This window comes from Amphiura filiformis, chromosome 6, assembly GCF_039555335.1.
Source record: "Amphiura filiformis chromosome 6, Afil_fr2py, whole genome shotgun sequence".
Taxonomy (NCBI): Eukaryota; Metazoa; Echinodermata; class Ophiuroidea; order Amphilepidida; family Amphiuridae; genus Amphiura; species Amphiura filiformis.
In genome coordinates, this window is record NC_092633.1 from 26,896,805 (window position 1) to 26,921,801 (window position 24,997).

General features: G+C 36.2%; 1 protein-coding gene across 1 annotated transcript; it reads left to right on the forward strand.

The window, feature by feature from the left end:
- The first annotated feature begins 87 nt into the window (after positions 1-87).
- On the forward strand, positions 88-24,225 carry LOC140155199 (aldehyde dehydrogenase, mitochondrial-like). The gene is made up of 14 exons (XM_072177941.1): positions 88-411; positions 1,991-2,095; positions 3,567-3,707; positions 4,314-4,393; positions 4,706-4,755; positions 6,024-6,085; positions 7,658-7,786; positions 8,763-8,876; positions 10,973-11,075; positions 11,966-12,150; positions 17,585-17,749; positions 18,996-19,153; positions 20,063-20,177; positions 20,686-24,225. Exons 1-14 carry the CDS (start codon positions 289-291, stop codon positions 20,716-20,718), a joined length of 1,563 nt encoding a protein of 520 aa, XP_072034042.1. The 5' UTR covers positions 88-288; the 3' UTR covers positions 20,719-24,225.
- Positions 24,226-24,997: the final 772 nt, after the last annotated feature.

The following is a 24,997-nucleotide window of genomic DNA, read 5'->3' on the forward strand; positions in this document are numbered from 1 at the left end:
CGCTGCACATCCCTTTTAAAGGGATTTTTATTCTACAAATCATGATGTTTACAAACATTCTGTCTATGTATTACCTACCATCCATCAGGAAGCAGTTGTGCGGCAATAAAGGAAGAAGCCACATTAAGTGCAGCAGCTGGGACTGGGTCAGGTCATTATATTATTCAACGATTCAATGAAATTCAAGCCTTGAGTTCAAGTTCATTGTGATAAATAATATTCCGACACTGCACATTGGGCTGGAAGTCTTTCGCTGAGCTGTGAGCTAGAAACAAACTTGCTTTCAAAATGTTGCGCACCTCAGTGAACAAATTATTTACCGCTGGTATAAGACAGTTTAGTCGTCGTCAGTATGCTGCTGCTGCAGCTATTCCAGATCCAATAATTAAACCAGATATACAGTATAATCAGGTAAGGTAACAATTAATAGTGAAAGCGACTCGTCTTGTTATGAATACTGTGTGTGTGCATGGTGAACTGTACTGGTGTAGTACAGGAATAGAGGAACTTGAACGTGTTCCTCATAATTTACTGATGGAGGGGTGCATCTGTTTGTGGATGGACAGTCAGGGTCAAGGGGCCGAGTGAGCGGTCAGAAATTTTGAGCCATTAATCACATACCATTTATATGTTTACATTTTTTTATAAAACCATGGTTTAAAATTGAGTCGTGCATGCTTTTCAAGACTCGGATCTGTGATATTGTGCCAGTGTTGATGATGCAGATGCTGATGTTGTAATGTTTAAGGTGGTACTACACCCCTTCATAAATTTGTGACTATTTTTACATTTTTCTCACAAAATAATAACACACACTGGTAACAAAAGTTATGAATATTATAGGGGCAAGGAATTCAGTTACTACACTGGAATTTCATTGACTCGAGACAAGCGGTACGTTATTATATGATATGAAAATGCCTACCGCTAGACATATGGAAAAGTTTTCCTATGAAAGTCTCTTTAAATAAATTATACTCGACTCCAGTGTGTGCACGCTGTGTGTACAGAGGCGTTCGAGGTCAATGCACAATGCATACATTACCACACAACACACTAAGCAGGGCTGTACGGAAGAGGGTATGGTTTTTCCTACAGTACGACGGCACTTTGTAACCAATCAGATTCCTTTTTAGAGAGTAGAATCTGGCAAAGTATTTCTAGGAAATACCGTTTAAGCCAAGTCAATCGGACTTTCTATTATCAAGTGAGGGCCGTCTATAGCACGCTACTTTAATGACACGGGGTGCATGTCAGTGTATTTCGCTGTAAATCGAGTGAGATTTTGGGAATACCTTGCTGTGTTTAGTGCTCCTGTACGACAAGGTCTTTCATCAGATTTCCTTGAAAATCGAGGAAAGTAAAGTTTAATTTATACTTGAGACAATTAAGAGTGAGCCAAAAAATTAAAGACTTTCCTTTCATAATAATTGAAGTTGAAAGAGAAAAAAGACAATTTTCTCCCATTGCTTAACTGTGGGACCCCTTTTATTTGACCAAAAGAGACTACTTAGTACTTTTCCATATGATGTACCTCATTTCTTAAAATATATGAACCACTTAAATTTCAGTGAAGTAATTAGATTCCTTGCCTCTTTAATATACAAAACTTTTGTTACCAGTGCCAGGGCCATAGCAAGGTTGAAAAAGGTGGGGCAGCCATCACTAATGTGGTGCGGCCAAATGACAAATATGCTCAAATTGAAATAGAGATATATAAAGAAAAACATAACAAATTTTTCAAAAAGTGTGGCGGCCATGGCATCCCCGGCTGCCCCGCTTGCTATGGCCCTGACCAGTGCATAGTTATTTTTTGAGAAAAATGCAAAATTAGTCACAAAATTGATCAGGTGGTGTAGTACCACCTAAATGTTTCATAGACTGGAACCATACATAATTGATTACATGATATCATGCATTGTGACAGATTGATTGGGTTCAGGCCTAATATTATATTCTTATATTCTTTATCAATATTATTTTTGTGCAGATATTCATCAATAATGAATTTGTGGATGCTGTCAGTGGTAAGAGGTTTGCAACTTTGAACCCCTCAACTGAAGAAGTCATCTGTGATGTAGCAGAGGCAGATAAGGTGAGAAACATATGACAAATTGTCGTCTGTATTCCATAGTGGCGTATAGTGGGGCGCCGCTAATAAATAACTTTTCGAGAAAATCGGGTTTGAAGAAATGCCAGTTTAAAATCGAGTTGTGTAAATCAGACATTCATTATATTTTGTAAATGATGTGAAATTTCTGTAGTAAACTAAATAGATTTTATTGTTATATATTTTTCAAAAGAAATAAATACATACTATTGCTGGCAAACTGAAAATAAAAAGCACAAAACTATACGTCACTATGGAAAACAAACAAAACGCAATACCCTAACCTAACGTTAACCTTACGCCACCTCGGTCGCCGTGTAATCCCTATGGCGTTACTTTTTCGTTGTTTGTATTCCATAGTGGCGTATAGGTCCGATACGTGTACGCCACTATGACATACAATGTTTTTCATTTTTGCCGATATTTCTTAATTATAAAATGTGTATACAAAGTGGCGTATGGTCGATACGCCACTATGGAATACAAAAAATGTCACTTTGTAACTATACGCCACATTTAATTAATTAATTACTAATTAATTAGCTAATTATGACTGATGAGACTTAGAAAAAATGAAAGAGAACATCATTAAAAACATATGTGCCAATTTTCAAAAAAATGACCAAAAATCACTATACGCCAATGGAATACAGCCGACAAAATATGCATTTCTCAACTGCATGTAGATAAATAATTTTTGCCTTTATTATAATATGAGTATTTTGGCATACATGTATATGAATGCTAAAATGAGCCAAAATGGAGTTAATTAATTGAAGGTCTAAAACATATCAAAAGGACATTTGTCCAATATTTTTGTTGAGCTAGGGCAACTTGCTTAAATATATTAGTACTTTTTGTATGTGTTTTTACCTTGTCTTTCTCAATCTCTCGCCCTTTCCCATATCTCAGCTCTCTTTCCCCCAATAATTATTTGACCCCCTGTAATTTTCAGTGTACCCAGTGGCGTAGCCAGGATTTTGGATCGGGGGGGGGGCACAACTTGTAAATGTACGGACGGAAATATTTTTTGCCGATGGAAGTTGTGATTTGTTGACCCCAAATTTTTTTGCATGGTTTGAAAGAGTGAAGAGCAAAAAAAAGAAAGGATAATAGGTGGTACCAACATAAAAACACAAATGTATAATTCACAATTTTTTTACAATTCTCCCCTTTTTCTGTCACCCTGGGTAAAAAATAGTCTATTGTTAACCCATTTTTTTTTCACCAACGCCTTCCGTCTAACAAGAGCCTTACATGAACCAACGGCCATGACGAGTGGGGGGGGGGGGAGGGGGAGGGGGCCCCGGCCCCGTGGCCTCCCCACTGGCTACACCACTGAGTGTACCCCATCCTAAAAAATCCCTGCCAGTTATAAATAACTTGCCAAGATTTTAAACTGATCAAAATTGTATTGTACTTTTAATATTTTAATATGTCCTCCCGATTCCTACAGGCTGATGTTGACATCGCTGTCAAAGCAGCGAGAGAAGCATTCCGTTTGGGCTCACCATGGCGTACTATGGATGCATCAGATAGAGGGCTACTCATGTACAGATTGGCAGATCTTATTGAGAGAGACCGGGCTCTTCTTGCAGTAAGTATATTAGAAATTGAAATGATTTTTTATTAAATATGGTGTATGGAGAGGGCATGACTGAGGGAGAGGCGAGGGGGAGATGAAAATGGGGGGGGGGTGGCGAGATAGAGAGAGAGGAAGCAGGCTCACAACAGATTTTCTTTTATTGACCATTATACTTTCATAAAGTAAAGTGAAAGTACAGGAAATAAACATGTTGAAGTGTTAAATAAGTGTTATCAGGAAATTCTTACAGTGCATGTCTCCTGAAAATGTTAAATGTGTGTTTCTAGGCATGTAAGATATGTTGTATTGCTACTGCAATTGAATAGCATATAGCCTACAGGTATTACATGTTAATGTTTATACATGTAGTAGTGTTTCTTGTTTTCATACTGTTCTTTGTATTTGTTTTCTGACTATACCTAGTTGTGTGGTAATTGTCAATAAAGACCGCATAGGTCATTGAATCTATAGCCATTTGTTGATTTGTTGAAGAAAAGTGAGCAATGAGAAAAAAATGTCATGCTCCCCTGCCCTCGGCACCCAAGGGTTGTTACAAACTCAAAGACTACCCTGAGTTTGGCTATAAATGTAACAAAAACTCCTGTTTCTTTTTTACAGAGCTTGGAAACACTTGATAATGGCAAACCATACAATGTGGCATGGCATGCGGATTTAGGACTGACAATTAAATGCATCAGGTAAATAGGCAAACACTGTTCTTTACCACATTTAGGGTAGTTGTAAACTTGTCAATGTTATGCTGTACACATATAGAGAGGGGGCATGAGGAAGGCAAAGTGAGTTTCAGGGGGTGTGGCAAAATCAACAATTTTTGCGCAAGATTGCCGCAAGAAGTGGAAATTTACGTAATTTTGGGGGTTTTGCCTCAAAAGTGGGTGGGCAAACTGGGGGGAGGCAAGCAAAATATTTGGGGGGAAAATGCCCCCTTGCCCCCCCCCCTTGGCACCGCCACTGACCACTGGTATTAACCATAGATAATTTTTTGCCAGGTATTTTGCAGGATGGACAGACAAGATAGAAGGCAAGACCATTCCAATCGGTAAGTGACATATACACACCCACAAGCGAACACACACCCCCTACGTGTAATCACCTCCAAATGTGGACACCATTTAGGACTATGCAAGCGTGGTTATCTGAATCAGTTGATCATACATTTTCCGTTATTTTGTTTGTGTATTTATGTGTGTATGGAATTTAATCTAGTAACTGCGGATGTTACATACATAATCTCGCAAACAATAGAGGACGTATTTCGCAAATACATTACACGTGCAATTGCGGTCGTTTGCAGACCTCTAGAAACCAAGGACAGTCCGCCATTGCTGAGTGGTCTGCGGTTTGAATGTGAAGTGCAAGTAGTGTGTGTTCTTGTTTACTAGCAAACACCTACACATACGTACACAACCCCCTCTCCCCCCACATGCGCACATGACTCAATATGTATGCCTTTATGAACTTGTTTTCCTTGATATTGGTCTGGGTTGGGGTAGCCGGGGTGGGGGTGGGGTAGGAGTGTTATCTGCAGACTGAAAATTGTGTTAATTAAACAGGACTTTCACTGTCAGTTTGATACCCTCAATAGATTCCTTTATGTTTTACAGTATATTTCTGTGGTTTTATGCATTGATTTTGATATTCTCTCCATGAGTTCCATTTTTCTGCTATCTGATTTATTCCCGTATATTATCCCACTAGCATGAGAACTTGAAAAAAGAAATGTGGGGCGGACAGGCTTAGTCACCATATTAAATTTTAATATATCAATACATAAATTTGTGGCTCACTAAAAGTTTTGTTATTAGAAACTTATTTGTGTGCAATTTTCTATAATCAGAGGCTAGTGACATTCTATGACGATCATTTGCATAATGTGGATGAAGTGAGGCGGAAAGTGTTTTGAATAGTTGAAAAGCAAGTGAAGCATGAAGAAGCCACCATTGAATGAGCCAATTCATACAAATTGAACTCATGAAATAAAGTCAAGTGAACTTTACAGACCTGTCATAAAATAGAGTGGGTTGAATGGTTTCTACAGATTGGTTGGGTAATAATAAAACTATGACCTATGCTGTCTCTGTGTTCCTGGTTGGGTAACAATAAAACTTGTTTTGTATAAGTGTGGCTCATACCAGGGGGCTCATATAACTATGTATAACTGAGATCATGTTTGATAAATAAATGCACATGACACCTTGTGTGCTTTGTGGAAAGATAAAAAAAGTTTAAAACAAAACAAAAAAACAAACAAAAAAAACCAAAAAAACAATAAAACTGAATAAAAATGTTGTCTCTTTATTCTTGTAGATGGTAATTTCTTCTGTTACACAAGGCATGAACCAATTGGGGTTTGTGGTCAAATTATTCCAGTAAGTATAAGGCCAAAAAAAAGAAAAGGTTTGTTTCAAAGCTCACGAGTGGTTTGTAAACAAATGTGAAATGCGATTAAAAAAAAAATTTATTTCCGATTTTTTATGGTATTTTAAATTTAAAAAAATGTCGGCATTTCTTTTTTTTCAAATCGCACGATTTTACAAATGTGTGCGCAAGCTTTGAGACAAACCTTTTTTTTTTGGCCTAAAGAGGAATATTACAACAAGTTTAATATCACTTAACTGGGTAAGAAGAGCCTGTGGCCAGTCTAGCCTCTGCTATCATGGCTATGGACATAAATGAAACATGGATAACTATTGCCAGTGATTTTCAGGCAATTTGACCAAGAATAGGCAGTTTTCTATCACTTCCATTTCTGCTTCTGAGTATTTTGTATTTAGATGTACCTGGTCACAATTGTACAATTTGACCAGGAATAGACAGTTTGGTATCATTTCCATTTCCACTTGGCAAGCATGTATTACATAATTGTGCAATTTAGCTAAGAATAGGATTTTTCTTATCGCCTTTATTTCCACTATAAGAAGTATTAATGTATTACTGGTCACAATAGTGCATATGCCACGCTACAAGGATAGTGTGCATTGTTCACTGGACAAGCAAATTATATAGCTTTGTATATAGCATTAATAACACTTTATGCAGAAGCATGCATGAGTGCATTGATAGTTTGTCAAATTATGCTGGTTGAAAAGAAGTCAGTATTATTGTAGCTGTTGGTTTAGGTGAAGGTGTGATTTAAATGCAGCTTAAATGATTCTTTGAGGAAACACAATGAAACAAAATAAAGCAATATTTAGACCCCGTACATACAGGATACATAAATCAAATATAATAATATCATAAACAATGATTTTAGCTTTTTGTGGACCAGATGCCAGCTCCAGGCACTTGATGTCAGCCTACTAATAGGATATTCCAGAAAATAGATGCACACCCAGTTACGATTGTTGACAATCCTGACAAGTGTCTAAAAGCGGATAAATCCAACAGATTCAAAATCAAAAATCCTCAATTTGAGAGCTCATTTTGGACATTTCTGTGATTTCATTCATAAAATCGCATTTCCAAGCTTTTAAGCAGTGGCGTAGCCAGGATTTTTATATTGGGGGGGGCAAGTTTTCGACACAAACCGACAAGTAATATTAACAATTCGAGCGTAGCGAGCGAGCAACGGGTGGGGTCCAGGGGCCCGCCTTAGGGCCCCCGGTGGGGTCCAGGGTGACAGATCAAATGACAGGGTGACAGATCAAATGAAAAAATAGGGGGTCTTCGGGTGACGGAGCATGTGTTCGTGTAAAAATATGGGGTCTTTGGGTGACAGCGATGTTGAAAAAGGGGGTCTTAACAGCCCTACATACGCGTCACCTCCAAAGTTGGAGTGCCCCCCGGGCCATAAAGTTACATTGGTTATTGCAATATTTGCACCACCTGCAGCTGCAAACATATTATACCAAATAGTCAGGGCATTTCAATTGTAAAAGTACCATTAAGAGAGACACTCTGTTTGAAATTAAGTTTTATTTTGTTTTACTTTTCTATTGCAGTGGAATTTCCCATTGTTGATGCAAGCATGGAAACTTGGACCCTCCTTAGCAACAGGCAATTGTATGGTTATGAAATTAGCAGAACAGACGCCGCTATCAGCTTTACACATTGCTAGCTTGATTAAAGAGGTAATAATACATCAATGTGTAATCTCATTGATGTATGGTAATTGAATATTTGCTCCTCTATTTATCTTTCTCATGATTGCTTTGCATATTATGAGCTCCTTAAAAAATTTCATGGACAAATAACTTACTGCTACAGCCTACATGTAGGCCTAATTGTTCCCTAACCTCAACAAAACTTCAGGAGTGATCCTGGTTGAATAGGTTTATTGTGGTATGTCTAGGGTCAAGGTGTGTGCTTATTATAAGAACCTATACATGTTAGGGACATACCATTATATACTAGCAGGGGGGTAGGGAGTTACGGTCATGACAATTTTTATATCACTCATCCAACATCAAATTTTTTTTTACCATCTTGGAGAGTAACATTTTTTTCTTGTGCATGTAAGTCAGATTTTTATCTTTTCCCATCATAATGGGGCCTGGGGTTGGATTCAGTCCCTTCATTTAGAGACACTAAAAGTATATGAATTAATAAGACAAAGAAGTATGTCTTAGATGGAGGTGAAAAGTTTATAAGTGATTCATAGAATAGATTTTGTTGGAATATGTTGGTAATTAATATGTATTGGAAAATTGAAAAAGTTTTAAATTTAAGAGATGGATCAAAAGTGAATGAAATCAGAGATAAAATAATTAATAATTAAAAAGGCACATGAGAAAGCTTGCTTTCCTGAGGAAGCATGACATTTTTTTTCATGGGTGCATCAAATTTTTTTCTCTGCTGAGGCAGCAATTTTTTTTTCTGCTTTGTGCATCAAGTTTTTTCCCTTGGGTGGTGCATCAAGTTTTTAAAACTCCTAGCCCCCCCCAATCTAATGGTGCATTCCTTATATGGAGTGATTTTGGGCCATATGGGTCGCAGTGACACACTGTAAAAGTGTACAGAGGTCTTGTGGATTGGTACAATTTAAGTTCTTTTTTACCCATTTGTGTAAGATATTATCATAATTATTAATATACTTATCCTATTTAGGCTGGCTTTCCTCCAGGCGTAGTGAACATCCTCCCTGGATATGGCCCGACAGCAGGTATGGCCATTGCTGAACATCCTGATGTAGACAAGGTTGCATTTACTGGTTCGACTGAGGTGAGTGAGTGCAGGAGGAAGTAGGTTAACATAATATATGAAGAAGAAAGTACTGTCACTGTCATCATGAATATGGTTTGAGGGATGTCCATAATCATTTCATCCCAATTCTCAAGTTAAAAATTTCTTTTGAAAGATTGATGTCATATTCATCATTTGTTTGTTCGCACATGTGTTCATTCGTTCATTCGTCCGTTCATTCATTCATTCATTCATATTCATATTTTAATCATCACCATTACTATGATTATATTTACAGGATGATACAATATATTGTAAGAATATTTACAAAAAAATTTGAGATAAATTTTGTAATACAAAAATTCCAACTTATGATGAGTTGTTCAACACATAAATAGATATAGACTGTATACTGTAATCAACAATCCATAAACATAGTTTGACCAACAAGAATATGGACACATTAGATTTATGTCTTCAAGATACCATAAATAGATGTTATGCGGACCTTGACCTGAACAGCAAGGCTAACTGAATAATTAAGTATGGAGAGTTGTCAGACCATAAAAGTGGATAGATATCAAAATTGTTATAATAATAATAATAATATATAATACGATAGTATTATATAGTATTATATAATACTACTGCTACTAATAACAATGAGAGAGATTTCTATATCACCCAATGCATAAAGCCTCTGGGCGCTTTACATAAATATACCAAAAGTGAGCATAAACTACAACAAACAGTTGATACAACCAATGATATAGAAAAAAATTAAATACTTATTACACTTACAGTACACTATGGTTGAATCATATTATATATATTTATACAGGTACATAAGAAAGATAACAGCTGGTATAGTAATCATACAATTAAATAATCAAAGTATTAAATACAATCAGAGATTCATAAAGGCACTAATTGCGACAAATTAAAAAGCAGATGGACACAAGGTCATAGAGATTTCAGATATATATTGAAAGTGATTTATAATTTATAGATATCATTTTATTTCTTCTTTTTCGAATTTACTAAAAACCTTGAAAAGATGGTGCAACCATTGTACAACTTAGAACATCATCTCAGGTGACTGGTTATTACAAAAAAAACCTTGTTATGTTAATCCAAATAGGCAGCTGATGAAAGTTAACATACTAAAGGATTATTGTTATCCCAATAATGACTTATTGGGCATTTGTTGAAAAGTGCATTTGAATCTCATGGGATCAAAGCAGTTATACATTGATCATAAAGTTTGTTGATAAGTGACAGCTATTGGGAAAAGTTTGACTTATTATGTCATATGTCAGGGTATGTATTCTAAATATTATTGCACCTGCTAGTTGTTATATTAACTATCATGGGGTAATGGGGTCTTTTAATCAATCTTGTTTAGGTTTTGAGGGTCCAAACATATTTGGTCCTTGTCTTTATCTTTTTTGGTAACTATCACCCAGTCAGGTGGTGTATTTTCTTTCTTTATTATCCCATCCTCTTTCATTCACTTGTATTCTTTTTATTTTCGAGCAGAACACAATTGGAATTCAGGAGGGAGGATGTATGACAGGGTCAACATCCGGCTTGAGCATCCTGTGTGACTGCGTCCCAACTTTTGAAAACATCTTCATATTCTTTTGTCAACTTTATGAGGAGTTTTGATTTCACTTGATCAGGCCTTGTTGCTTTCATACCCTACATGTATGATCAAAGGTCCCTCTTGTTCTACTACTTCGAATACTAGTGGGTGAAATTTACCTTGCCACTCCCATGTTAATACACATTTTCCTTTGGTGTTTTAGTATGTCAAAAGTGATGCGACTTTCACTTTGGTTTTAGTCATTTGTAGTTTGCCTAGCCTTCTGTAAGCACTTTTTCTTATCACACTGACTTGAGCTGTGACGTGGTATCAATCTTTGCTGCATTTTGAGCTGGCCTATTCTTAGATCCTATTTGGGATAATATGCTGATGTCGAGAGGTTGCGGCACAGCATCGTAACATCCTATGACATGATATTGTCGCTCACATAATGTCATCAGCTAGTCCAAAACGTTCCAGGTGAACGCACAAAAAAGTGTAGTGTTGAAGTTAAAATCTTTAATTCTGGTTTTGACTTATTTGGATACAGGTTGGTAAGCTTATTCAGCAAGCTGCAGGAAGAACTAACCTGAAGAACGTGACCCTTGAACTTGGTGGAAAGAGCCCTCATGTGATCCTCTCTGATGCTGATAGTAAGTGTGATCTATTTTTATGTCCAATTCTGGCTAAGAGATCATTGACAATAATAATTGTAACCATAACACATATTTAAGGCCAAAAAATAAATTGTTTGCTTGTCCATAGATTACTTTCAGAAGTTGGATCAGTCGGTTGGGAAAAGGTTTTTTTCCACTTACCATTTTTTTCCAGGTTCCAAAAGTAAAATGTGAAGTACCTTTATCGTCCGAGTAGAATCAAATTTCGAATAAAGTCCCACCCCCAATTTTCCATAAAATTCCAGACATTGTAAAAAAATAATTATGTTTCTTTTCTTTTATTTTGGATTTTATTTTTTGGATTTTGAGTGTCCCTGGACCTAGTTATCAGCTGTAAAATGACTGCAGAAACGATGCTGATTGAATATTTCATTTCATTCTATTGACATCAAAGTTCATCTGATTGAGGTGAATCCTACTTTTAGGTATATGGATAGCAGTTGTGCTCCTTGTGATCTTCTGAACTTGAATGAGTAAATATACAGATTCGTCTGTTTATGTTAATTGTAAATAACTTACAGGCTCTGATAGAGATAGAGGCTGTAACAATTTCAAATAATCAGCTAGCAGATCAAAGTAAACAGTACAAATTTTAATAAATTGAAGATTGAATTATAAGACTAGTTTGCATATGACGTCCTGCTAACCAGACCAAAAAAGCTGTACTGCGCAGGTCAGTAACCAATCACACTGTGCCTTTGCCCTGACGTCAGACACAAACTAGTCTTTTTAAGTTGGTCTGCAATTATACTATGTGAAGAACAACTAGCCTTATTCAATTATCATGAGATAAGTGTGACATATTCAGAATTATTTATGATCATTCACATCTAACAATGTCTCATATTTGTGTATTCCCGTTACAGTTGAAGACGCAGTAGAGACCAGCCACACAGCTCTGTTCTTCAACCATGGCCAGTGCTGTACTGCTGGTTCACGTACATTCGTAGAAGAATCAATATATGACAAGTTTGTGGAGGCTGCTACAGAGCGTGCCAAGAAACGTACTGTGGGGAACCCATTTGATTCCAGCAATGAACAAGGACCACAGGTCAGAAAATAAATCATTACTTACCCCCAGGGTTGTTAGGTTATTACCGGGTGGTTAAAACCGGTTTAAACCTGGGCATTTTTGTCCTATGCATGGACTGTAAATGCATGCATGAATCATACGTCTTAGTATTGACGAGTTTTGGCCAGTTTAAACCAGGTTTTGACCAGTTTTAACCACTTTGTGGACAAAACAGGTTTTGACCACCTAACTTAACAACCCTGGTTACCCAGCAAACACAAAAATATTTGTGATTAAAATGTTATATAATAATAATAATAATAATAATAATAATAATAATAAGCCGCACTTATTAAGCGCCTTTAACCCAACAGGGTCTCAAGGCGCTTTACAAACTCATGAAAAATACAATCTTAAAACTACAAATTACTACCGGTACTTAAAATACAGTCTTAAAAACTACACAAAAATAATTTCAAAGAAACAGAAATACTGGAGGGACTGATTTACCAGACCGCATAGCGCTAACGCAGAAAAAAGAAAGTGCATCACGGAATGGCGGAACCCTCACTCCAGCATCCCTATACATATTACATATTACATACAACAAGCAATGAGGAATAATCAAATAACTAGTGAGATGCATGCATATTAAAACATATTAAATTTAGACACGTACACAGAACCAGCTGTGAAACACTAAGTAAATATTGTCAAATTGCACGGAAGCGATGACACACAAAAATTGATATAAAAGATGCCATACATATTTACAAAGGCAATTATTGATTAAAAAGAAAGGTTTTCAGTTTTGTTTTAAAAACGTCAATTGATGAGGCAAGCCTGACATGCTGAGGTAAATTAAAATGTTCCATTCTCTATGAGCGACTTCCATGAAGGATCGCTGTGCATAGGCGGTCTTGCGGACGACAGTAGGAGGTTTGATAAGGTTCTGTGATGATGAGCGAAGTGAACGGGATGGAGCATACGGCGTGATGAGTTCTGATAAGTACGGTGAGCAAGTCCATTAAGGGCCTTGAATGTGAGTAAGTTGATCTTGAATGCGATCCTTTGGCGAATGGAAAGCCAGTGGAGTCCGCGCATAATTTCAGAGATGCTGTCATACTTCTTTGTACGTGTTACCAATCTTGCCGCAGTATTCTGGATGCTTTGAAGTTTCATGATCTCACAGTCAGGCAGTCCGTAGAGAAGCGAGTTACAATTATCCAAGCGCGAGGTGACATATGGGTGAACCAGTTTTTCGGTGGTGACTTGATCAAGATAATGTCTGATTCTCCCAATGCTTCTGATGGCATGAGTGGCATTGCGACAAACGTTATTCACATGTTCTGTCATACAGAGTTTGTTATCTAAGATAACGCCAAGATTGCGAGCTGAAGAAGTAGGTTTAATTAACGGTTGTATCGCCTACTTTGACACCAGATATTGCTGTTGTCTTCTTGTTCCGCGACGTAAAGTGAACGATTTCGGTTTTGCTATCGTTTAACTGGAGCTTGTTATGAATGGTCCATGATTTTATATCAACAAGACACTGTTCAAGTTTAGCTATACAAACATCTCTGTCCGAAGGTTTCATAGAGATATGCAATTGGGTATCATCTGCATATGTCATACACTGGATTCCATTGGCGGAAGCAACATCTTCAATCGGTGCACTATACAAAGTAAAAATAACGGGTCCCGCAACCGACCCCTGGGGTACGCCACAATCCAATGGGAGCGGATCAGAGACAACGGAATCAATGGCACCGGCTTGCTTGCGATTGCTAAGATACGATGCAAACCAGTCTAGTGCTCTGTCACCGATTCCGTGTCGGTCCTCGAGGCGCGCAATCAACACATGATGGTCTATAGTGTCGAATGCGGCCAAGAAGTCGAGCAGAACCAGAACTGCCTCATCACCCTTATCTATAGTCTGAAGAATATCATTGCAGACACGGAGAAGTGCGGTTTCTGTGCTACAGCCTTCCCGGTAGGCAGATTGTTTGTTGCCTTGAAGTCACAGCGACGCGTTCAACCAGCTTTGATTCAAACCGGAGATTTGATATTGGACGAAAGTTTGTCATGTCCTCGCAATCGAGAGAAGGCTTCTTGATAAGAGGCTTGACGCGAGCCACCTTATAGGTGTCCGGGAAGTAACCAGTTGAAAGAGATTTATTGACGATCTTTGTAATGGCAGGCAGAAGATCATCAACCAAGCGCATGAATAGCGACATTGGCAGCGGATCGAGGGTGCAGGATGCTTTGGACGACTGCATCACAATTTCGCGGACATAATCCTCGGAAACTTCCTGGAATTGCAAGAGAGAGCAATCACACTTGTCAGCCACATTAACAGATGAAGCAGAGACAGAAGCGTGTCAAGTGATGTTCTTATCTACTGAATCTTCTGATCAAAGAACTTCACAAATTCGTTTGCAAGATCTAAAGAAGATTCATTTGATGGTAGCACTGTTGGATTTTGTGCAACAGACAATTTGTCGATGACACTGAACAGTTGTTTCTGATCACAGTTTGATATGACAGACTTGTGGTATTTTGTCTTAGCACTATCAAGAAGTTTCTTATAGTCACAGCAGCTTTCTTGGAAGATTTGCTTATGAATCTCCAAACCAGATGTTTTCCACTTTCTTTCACAAGAACGCTTCTTCCTTTTGGCATTTCTAAGGCTCTCATCGTACCAAGGTGCACAAGGTCTTAAGGTAATCTCATGCGTTTTCTCGGGAGCATGTTTATCAAGAATCGTGCGCAAGACGGTGTGATATTGTTCAGAAAGTTCGTCAAGATCATCAGCAGGTGTCAATATGAGTGGTGAGTGTACAACATCATCACGAAGAGCACTAAGATCAATGTCCTTTAGTTGTCGGTGACGGACAGAACATTTTGTTGCATTAGGTCGTGCAACATCAAGTTCACACTTGACTGCATAATGGTCAGATGGAAGACCACGGTGAACTGATGTTTGTGTTACTAGACTCTCCGTATCTCGAGAAATGATGAGATCTAGAATGTGTCCTTTGATGTGCGTAGCCTCGGTCACATGCTGACGAAGACTCGCTGATTCAAGAAGATCAAGCATGTGTAGAGCCTCACGGTCACTCTCATCATCCATATGGAAATTAAAATCTCCAGCATATAAAACGCGACATTGAACGATGGAAATTGTCTCCAGTAATGTGGCAAACTCGCTAAAAAATGTTGAGGTTTTCAGCTTGTTACGCTTCGATGGTTGAGGTCTGTACACAGACAATAGTCTGAAAGGTTGTTGCCCATGTGAGGACACAGACAAATCCATAAGTTCAAACGAAGAGAATGAATCACTATGGTTCTCAGTGACTTCAAACCCCTTTCTAAGAATCACACTGATGCCTCCTCCGCGATCTTTCCGAGGTTTATGGTAAACAGCATAATCAGGAAGCGTGTTGGAAATATCTGCTAACGCACGGTTATCGCGAGCATCTCCAGTGAGCCAACTTTCAGTTACTACGAGAATGTCCAGTTTGTGATCAATAATAAGGTCACATATTGATGCTGATTTTCCGCGGCGTTTCAAAGACCTGGCGTTCCATGTGGCGAACCGAACTTTTGGAAAATTATCGGATCGCAAATTGTCAGTACCACCGGGATTAATTGGAACTTTGACAAGTTGTCGTTGTCTTGGTGACGAGACGCTATTCTCAGCAGGCAAAGATTTGGTACCAATTCTATTGGTAGTGATTACTTCAATAGATCGATTTTTCCTACCACCACGACAACCCCGCTTTGTTAACTTGGCAATCTTAAGTTCTTTTAATCTAGTCCATAGCTGTTGATCAACTCGAGTATAATACTGTTTATCACACTTCTGCTTCACGTCCAACAAGGTAGTCTTGCTATATACGTGTATATTTCTGTTTTGGTTTGGTAAAAAGTTTTAACATTTAAATTTCGAGGTATATAAATGTCATGAACATGTTTTTATAACTTTTTATATGAAAAACAACAACATTGTAAAAATATTATGAAAATATTATTGTAAAATATTTCTAGGCAAACATTTTTGTAGAATATTTTGTCAACACTTTGATTATGTTAAAATGTTTTGCAGCAAGTGTTCAAAACTGTTTTTGAAACATTGCAAGTTTTCAAAACTGTTTTTGAAACATTATTTTTTACCCTGTATATAACCTGACATTGAAGCATTTTCTGTAAAACATTTTGTGTTTGCTTGGTATAGATTGTCACTATGCATAATGCACTACGATGCACTTTGTTCTGTAAACCATGCAGTGTGAAGGGTATTATGGAGTTACTGAGTCATTAGTCTGTTTCAGTACTTCAACTGAGGTCACGATGCATGGGGTCAAATTTGTAAATGTCCCTGCTGTTAGTAACAAAACTTTGTCACCTATAATTGTAACAAATGAACTGGAATTAAACTGGAAGTGGTAACATTTCTGAAAAGAATTGCCAGAACTCTTCATTTTGTAAAACATGCACATTCTACCAAAATACTGCACAAAAATCACTAAAAAATGACATTTTCACCCAAAAGTAATATTTACATTGAATTAAGTGATGATTTTGTTCATAGACAATTTAATATCTATTTAAAAATATCCATTTGTCATGCATTCTGCACACCAAATATGAAGTTATAATTTTGCCTCCATGAAGTTTCAAAGATATAGCAAGTAAAACAGGGTGACTGTTGCCATGGAAATGGAATGCAGACTTACACATTTGACAACATAGCAGAAAAGATCCTTCAGACCCTCCAGAACATTTTGATATATGATATCTCCATTTAAAACATCTGTCCAACGACACAAAAATTTCATGGGACTGGCCTCAACATTTTTATTAGACTGATACATTTACTGCTGTCAATCTAAATATCAATTAGCATGTGTATCCATGGTGTAAGATATTTAAGAGTTTAAAGACTCCATTGAGGAATTATGCAGCTTATAGAATAAAGCTGTACAATCCTTTAAATAGAAGGTTTCTGTGCTAGACTAATTCTGTGCACTCAGTTTTACATGAAAGATAAACCAAATTGGAGCCCCTGATTGAGGTCAACCTCTATAATCTTCCTAGTTGCTAACCCACCATGCAGCTGGTGTATATTGGACATGTAAATACTTGAGTCAAAATTATTCTGCGTCCGAATATTTTAAATTGCAGCATTGGTAGGGCTAGGCTAAATTGCAGCATTGGTAGGGCTAGCCTACTGGCTTAAGTAGCCTGACCACTAGCCAAGCTTTGAGAAATTGGACCTAATAATATCCACAAGTTGAACAAATTACACACATTAAAAGTGAGGTTTAAGAGGTATTGATTTACATAATGAGTTTTTGTGTCTTTCTTCCTTTGTTTTCACAAATATGTCCAGATTGCATCATATTGATCATGTATTATATGCCGAAGGATATAATAATTTCCATATTTTGTGTTGATTTATTTTTATCAGGTGGACGAAGAACAATTTACCAAGATCTTAGGACTGATTGAAAGTGGCAAGAAAGAAGGAGCCAAAATGAACTGTGGTGGAGGCAAGGCTCATGATCGTGGCTACTTTATCCAACCAACAGTCTTTAGTGATGTGCAGGATAACATGAGAATTGCACAGGAAGAGGTACATGAAACCATAAACTGCAAAGCACTTTCCTTTTTGCACCCCATTCCTTTTTTAAAGGAATTTTTATTCCCTTTTAATGTACATAATATTAAAAGGAAAAAGATGTGGAACTTATCTGAAGTTGGCACCAGTTGTAAGGACTGCTTACTTTTTTAGGTGTGGGGTTGGGGGAGGTAGGTTAAAAAGTTTATACTGGAGTGGATCCGAGGGATCTCAAGAATACACACAGGGCCCAAAGTTGGCTTGTTTCAAACAAAAATATTTTGGGAAGACTATTCCAGTGTAAACATCTTTTTGGGTGTTCTTTAGGCGCACTTCCTAAACATGCAGGTTGTATACAACAAAATCTTTAAATACAGATCTGAATCTGAACTCTGGGCCTGGGCTAGCTCTTGTTTTGGGGATCCTGCCCATTAATCCTGCCCAATAATTCTTTATGGTCACATTATGTAAAACTGTGACCTAAAACAAATTGTAACTGGAAATTTAATTTTCCTTACACTGTAACAAATAATTATCTTCATGGTATTTTATATTGCCAATTAAGGGCTGGGGTATGAACGTTTGGACAGTATTTATTGTGGGACATTAGAGCACATCAGACATATCAAATTGCATTCTGAATACGAAGAATGTCCTTCTGATATCAAATAATTTTGATTTTTTGAAATTCGCAATGTAATACACATTTTATGGCAAATCATTAAAATTGATATTTTTGATATTTAACAGTACTTGAAGTAAACTTTATAAATCTGATGATTTATACTTAAAGTGTATGTAGGTGGGATGAAAAGCCGACGATCAATTGAAAATTTTGACCTTTAAGATTGAAGATATGGATTTTTTTCCCAAAACACCAAAAAAAAATTAGGTCTTTTTGGGAAAAAAATCCATATCTTCAATATGAAAGGTCAAAATTTTCATTTGACCGTCGGCTTTTCCTCCCTGCTACATACACTTTAAGAATATGTCATTAGATTTATATAATTTACTTTGAGGACTGTTATATATCAAAATTTGAAAAATATCAAATTTTTATAATTTGTCATAAAATTTGTATTATATTGTGATTTTCAAAAATGAAAATTATTTGATATCAGAAAGACATGCTTCAGTATTCAGAATGCAATCGATAGGTCTGAGGTGCTCGCATGTCCCACAAAAAATACTGTCGAAACGCAATAAACGCTCATTTTGGATCCCTTAAGGTAATATTATATTCTTTTATTGATTTTACTAGATATTTGGACCAGTTCAGCAGATTTTGAAATTTAAGAACTTGGATGAGGTGATTGAAAGAGGAAATAACAGTATGTATGGTCTGGCTGCTGGAGTAATGACACAAGATATTGATAAAGCACTGTACTTGGCTCAGGGTCTTAGAGGAGGAACTGTTTGGTAAGTTTTATATGGTGTGGTATACTATGCATTACAATCTCCTCAACACACACTAACCAGTTTAGCTGATTGATTTTACTGGTAATTGGTTGAAGCGATAAAGATATAAAAATATGAATATATTATCAGAGCTGTTTGTTAGGCACCACATCGAATTTTGTCTTATAGACCTATTGGTGCCTGGTTAGGTACAGATGACTCTTAACATCACTCCCTGGAGATGTAATAAATTGTATCAAGAATAATAATTAAAGGCGCACATAACATAACAGAGTATAAACTGACCAGTAGATACCAGTTGTAGTCCTACTAATTCATGGCATATTGGATGACTAGGGGAAAGTTAGCCCATATTTGCAAGACTATCCTTGCCTTCAAGGTGAAATAAACCTACTCATGTTACCCTCAGGCCATGGTCTGGTCTGCTCTCAGATCTTACCCAGGGAAAGATGACATTCCAATATATGCCTTTAACAGTTGCATAGTGTTATTGTTTTTCATATAAAAAAAAACCGAATGAACTGTACAAATGTTCAGGGTACAATAAGGAGTGCCATCGGTACCTCTTCGGGCACCAATAGCGCTATAAGACCAAAACAGATGTTGTGCCTTAGATATAGATAAAGCAAAAAGAAAGCTGAATAAGTGTGTGATGCTTTGCTTTCCATTTTTAAAATGTCTAGAACATTTTCTATAAAATAATTTGAATAAAATACCAATCAGAGTATTCCTGGCACTGAAGATATTTTGTCAGGGTATGCACTTCAGAACCTAGGGTCATTGTTTCAGAGCTGTTTGGGCCCCAATTTTCAGGGACAATTCCTTAAGTGTCCTGATAATAATATCACAAATACCATCTAATGCTTTACTAGTTCATAATGTTTATTTTGATTGTTTTGTTACATGTAGGGTCAACACATATGATGTGTTTACAGCTCAGGCAGCCTTTGGAGGATTTAAACAATCCGGCATTGGACGTGAAAATGGGCAGTATGCTCTCAATTGCTATACTGAACCTAAGTCTGTAAGTAAATTATATTTCTTTCTTTTATTCAGATGACAAAATTGTTTACAGATTCTCAACAAACACAGCAAAAAAAAAATTACATGGGGATAAATAGTTGGTAGAAATGCTGACTAATAATCATGCAGAAATGTCGAACCCTATCTTCAAGGAGATTTGTTATCTTTTCACCTATCATGTGTTCAATTAATACATGCAGAAAGCTGAAGTTGCCACGAAAAAACCTGTATCATTGGACCTAGCAGATCTTTTCCTAGCTGAAGAATACTTAATTTGAAAATACAATTCATAACAACAAAGTCTATTCAATTTTAAAAATAAACTCTTTAATGATGTTCATCAGAGGTTGTGGTTTGAAATAGATTGCCGTAAATTGAATAGAATTGGGCTTTCAAAAAACGAGAAGAGAAAAATGTACTTTTACACTCCATCATCATCTATATAATCAGCTTCATGTAGTATTAGTTTAATATTAACACTTGCTTGGTATTAATTTTCTTCCTTGCAGGTAATTGTGCGAATCCCACAGAAGAACTCTTAAGATGTAGCCATATCTTGATCTGAAATGGCAGGTATCATTAGAGTGGCACTTAACATGTAAACAAAGTGAAACTGTTTTATCCTATTAGGGGACACAATCTTTTTATGATGAAAATATAATTAAACTGATGATAATTACGAGGGGGAATTTTTATGGCCATGATTATTTCCAAATTCAACAGGAAACAGAACTGCACAAGTAACCAAAGATTACATCACTTTTTAGTAAATATGACAATATCTGTACTAACCTCTACAATTTATGACTTTCAATACAAAATTCTTGTGTCACAATGTTTTTTTCACGCACTTGGACACATCAAAATAAAATAATGCCTAAGATTGGATCACATATTCTCTGGTTCACTTCGGTAAGCATTATCTTGCCAGTCTATTTCTTAAAATAGTATGTGTGTTCAACATACTGTATGCATGCAAGTTTTGTTTATCATTGACAGCCTGTAGGTAAGATTTTACCAAGGCTCTAGTTTACAACTGCACAGATTCCTTTGCTAGAATAACCCAATGTACAACTTACCTGTCAAACTGGATTGAATACTTATAAGTCTTTCTTAATCTAGGTTTGAGAAAAAAGTGTATTGTTTAAACTTATACTAGCACATTATGTATAAATGTTTGTGTTTTTAATTTGCTGTACAGTGCATTGAAACTTTAGTCTTGTGCATTTTATAAATGTTATTTGTTAATGCTAGTTTATTAATTGTTGGTCTTTATGCTGATGAACAGGAAGTTTATACATAAGGCTCTAAACAATAAACTAAGCACTTCGTTTACAATGTTTATTTGGACTGTTGATGATGAGTACCCAGATCAATGAAATGGGTTGTTTAATTATAGTAACTCAATTATAAAAACATTTTGTAACTCAGTTATTAAATACAACTATATATACATTGTTATTATAGATAAATAATAATAATTGAACATATTTCAGATTATTAAGGGAACCTGGTGGATAGGACCAAACAAAATAAATGGAGTGGTTAAAATGTTATATGTGAATTACTAAAATGTTATATGTGACCGTCCACGGCGAATGAGCCGTAAATTCCTCCCCCGGTCAATTTTGTTTTATTTCGTGTTTAAAAAATTAACATCATAAACTTTAAAATGGTATATCATTTGACTTCAAACGATATCCAGAAGCGGGGTTATGGTTTGTTAAACTTTGCTCCTTCAACAAAATTATAGCTTTTTACGTTTTTACATGTGTCTCTTTTTCCACATTGTTGGCAATAAATATCAAACAGTCATAATTGGCGGTCATTTTAAATCATCCCCAAGTCAACGAGGTTTAAGAAAGTTGTCTCATTGTTAATTGTTGGTTATGCATACCTGTACAAAATACAATGCCTGGTAACCCACCACTTGAACAGGATTTAGCAATATAAGCAAACAAAGACCAGAGCTATTAAAAGTTCTATAGCCATCTAAGGTAGAAGCTTATTATCCCCTTCAACAATAGGATTATTGATTAGTTTTTGACTATCGAAATGAGACGGATGTCAGGCCAGCTTAAGTTACCGATGAATATGACCTTCGTACACATTTTACACCGTAACTCAGAATACAATTTAGGGAATTTACGGCTTATTTGTGCTGCCGGGTCACATATGTGAATTACTTGGAAGTACTCAAGTCCAAGTTGGAAATGGTAATTTTTGGCTTTTGACTACAAAACTTTACCTACTTCTAATGCCTACATTTGCTGTTTTGTCCCGTCCCCCACCTACTGTTTAGTCTTTATTTTATTTTATTGTTTCCCCACATCAAGTTGGTGTACCTTGCTCTTTCTTTTTCTTTCCTTCTACTCAAGTTCAGATAATGCTGTTTTTGGTTGCATGTAGGTAGGGAGGATTACTACTAAGGAGGAGGATCCGATCAACAGCCTCATCACTTCAATTTGTACATCCCATTTATCTTTACATCGACTCTGTGTTAGGGCTGAAAGGTTCACAATAAACACACATTTTAAAAAAAAATGTTATAAATGTGTTATAAATGCATTTTGGTTTCAACTTGATCAAAATATTTTAATAACATTTAAATATTGGGTTATGAAAAAACCCCACTACAACATTTTAAACATGTTGCCAAAATATTATATTTTCGAAATATTTTGTCAACATTATGTTAGAATGTTTTGCATGAAGTTTTCAAAAATGTTTGATATAAACCGATATTTAAAACGTTTTCCCCAGAATACTTTGTGTTTGCTTGCTTAATCCATTTATTATCAACCCATTTGTTATCCATACACATTTTGGTTGTCATATCAAAAGTGATTCAAATTCCGAGACTGAGACTCCGTATGTGTGGTATGGTGGTCAAGGTCATTCAGCCAAGGTGGAAATAGCGTGTAATGAAATTGGTCCATCTTCCTTAAATAAAGTTAAGGAATTAGATGAGGAGTACTAAAGAGATATATACTTATTGGAGAAAAATAACTTGTTATGTTACTTAATCCTGACACCATCTGCTTCACGATGGGTGTGTTTTTTGGTCAAAGTACTATTAAATAGTACTAGTTGGAAGTATGTATAATATTAATTTTTAGTTAGAATGAATATTAAGTGGTAGTGTTGTATTGTATTTTGGGATGTAGTGAATGTATGACTAGTAGGCTTTGGATATTAATATTTAAGGCAACGACATCAGGGTGATTGTAGTATTATATCCATTGTATAAACTTTAATAAAGTGTATTTTTGCATTTATATTTTAACAGGTTTGTAAGCTCCAAAAGGCTATATACAAATGTATAGAATCAAAGATACAAGTCATTCTTAGACACAAAAAAACCAACAGCAACAAAAGAAAGTTTGGCTCAAACACATTTGGTAAAAAAGCTAACTGTTATGTTTTTTTTTAGAAAATGAGCTATGCGATACGCGATATATATATTTTTTACAGTCAGTGAATAGTTTTGTTTGTCTCTTGTATAATCATGGCGAAATGTGTACAAAAAAACAACAACAAACAAACTGCAAAAAAGACAAAATTGGATTGTGATAGATACTGAAAATATCCAAAAAATTAAACATATGAAAAAAAAAGGATGTTACGGCCAACGCATAGCGCTAATTGGAGATTATAATCATGATAATGCGTGCAGGTGTCTGAGACGGACTTTTGTATATATCATGTGTGTAGTATATTATAGTATATTAGTTTGTGTGAACTAAGACAACTTTATAACAGGTGTTTCAATATATTTTTACAACGTAGAATGGTGTATGTAACATAGTGGGGTTAAAGGTGTTCCTCCTGATTGCCTCACTGTAAGCAATGTACGATTGGCTTCATACTTGGGTTATGAACGCTACTCAGGGACATGTTTTGTATAAATGATGCTTTTATTTTGTAAGTTGCCATGTAATGTCAAAAGAAGCAAAACTTGTCATAAGTTGCCATAAAATGGTAAAGGAAATGAAGCTTTTATATAATATGATGCACCAAAGTTTAATAAACCAAAGTCTTGCATGAGATACATTGTAAGTGTTTAGTTTCAAATATAAGTTTCTTTCTACATGTAGTGCCAAAAAGTAACCCCAAAGTGTGCCTTCCAAATATAATGTACGAGTCATGTACGGCTCATCCAGAGGATCATAACAATCATCAAAATTCCGGCCTTTTGGCATATGACATTTGCTGAGGAGAACGCCCTCAATTTTTTTTTAATTCTGGTTTTTACACGATTGTAATGAACTTTATTCAATAAAGATACTCTGCAAAAATCAAGACTTTAGGTGCTGTAGTTTTGTCAAAATCCGAGATTTTGAATAAAACGATGGAACCGGCGTTTTATTATTACGATGGAAATAATAGTCGAACACGTATGCACAGTACGTACACGGCGTGCAATATATCCATGAAGTTCAAATATTAAGTTCAGAGACCACGTTATGCGTCGCTACATCAAAATTCTACTATCAACAACACGTAATCAAATCGGTAATTTTATAACATTACAAAATGAAGTCTATTAATCCATCATATGATTGTCATCTTGTGCTCAATTATTGCAAAAAAACCCCCCAAAAAACCTAGTTATTTTTCATGGTAAATAATGGTGATCTTAAGCTTATCTCTAACATTAATTTTTGTATGACGTCTTTATTTCGTCTGTTTCCTGGTGGCGTTTTGGAGGGGAGTAATTGGTCATAAATGTGGGGTAGGAAGTGGTTGCCCTCATCTTGGTAATGTGTTGGCCTCCTTTTGCCGGATCAAGATGGCTTCCTGAATATGTTTTTGTTCTCT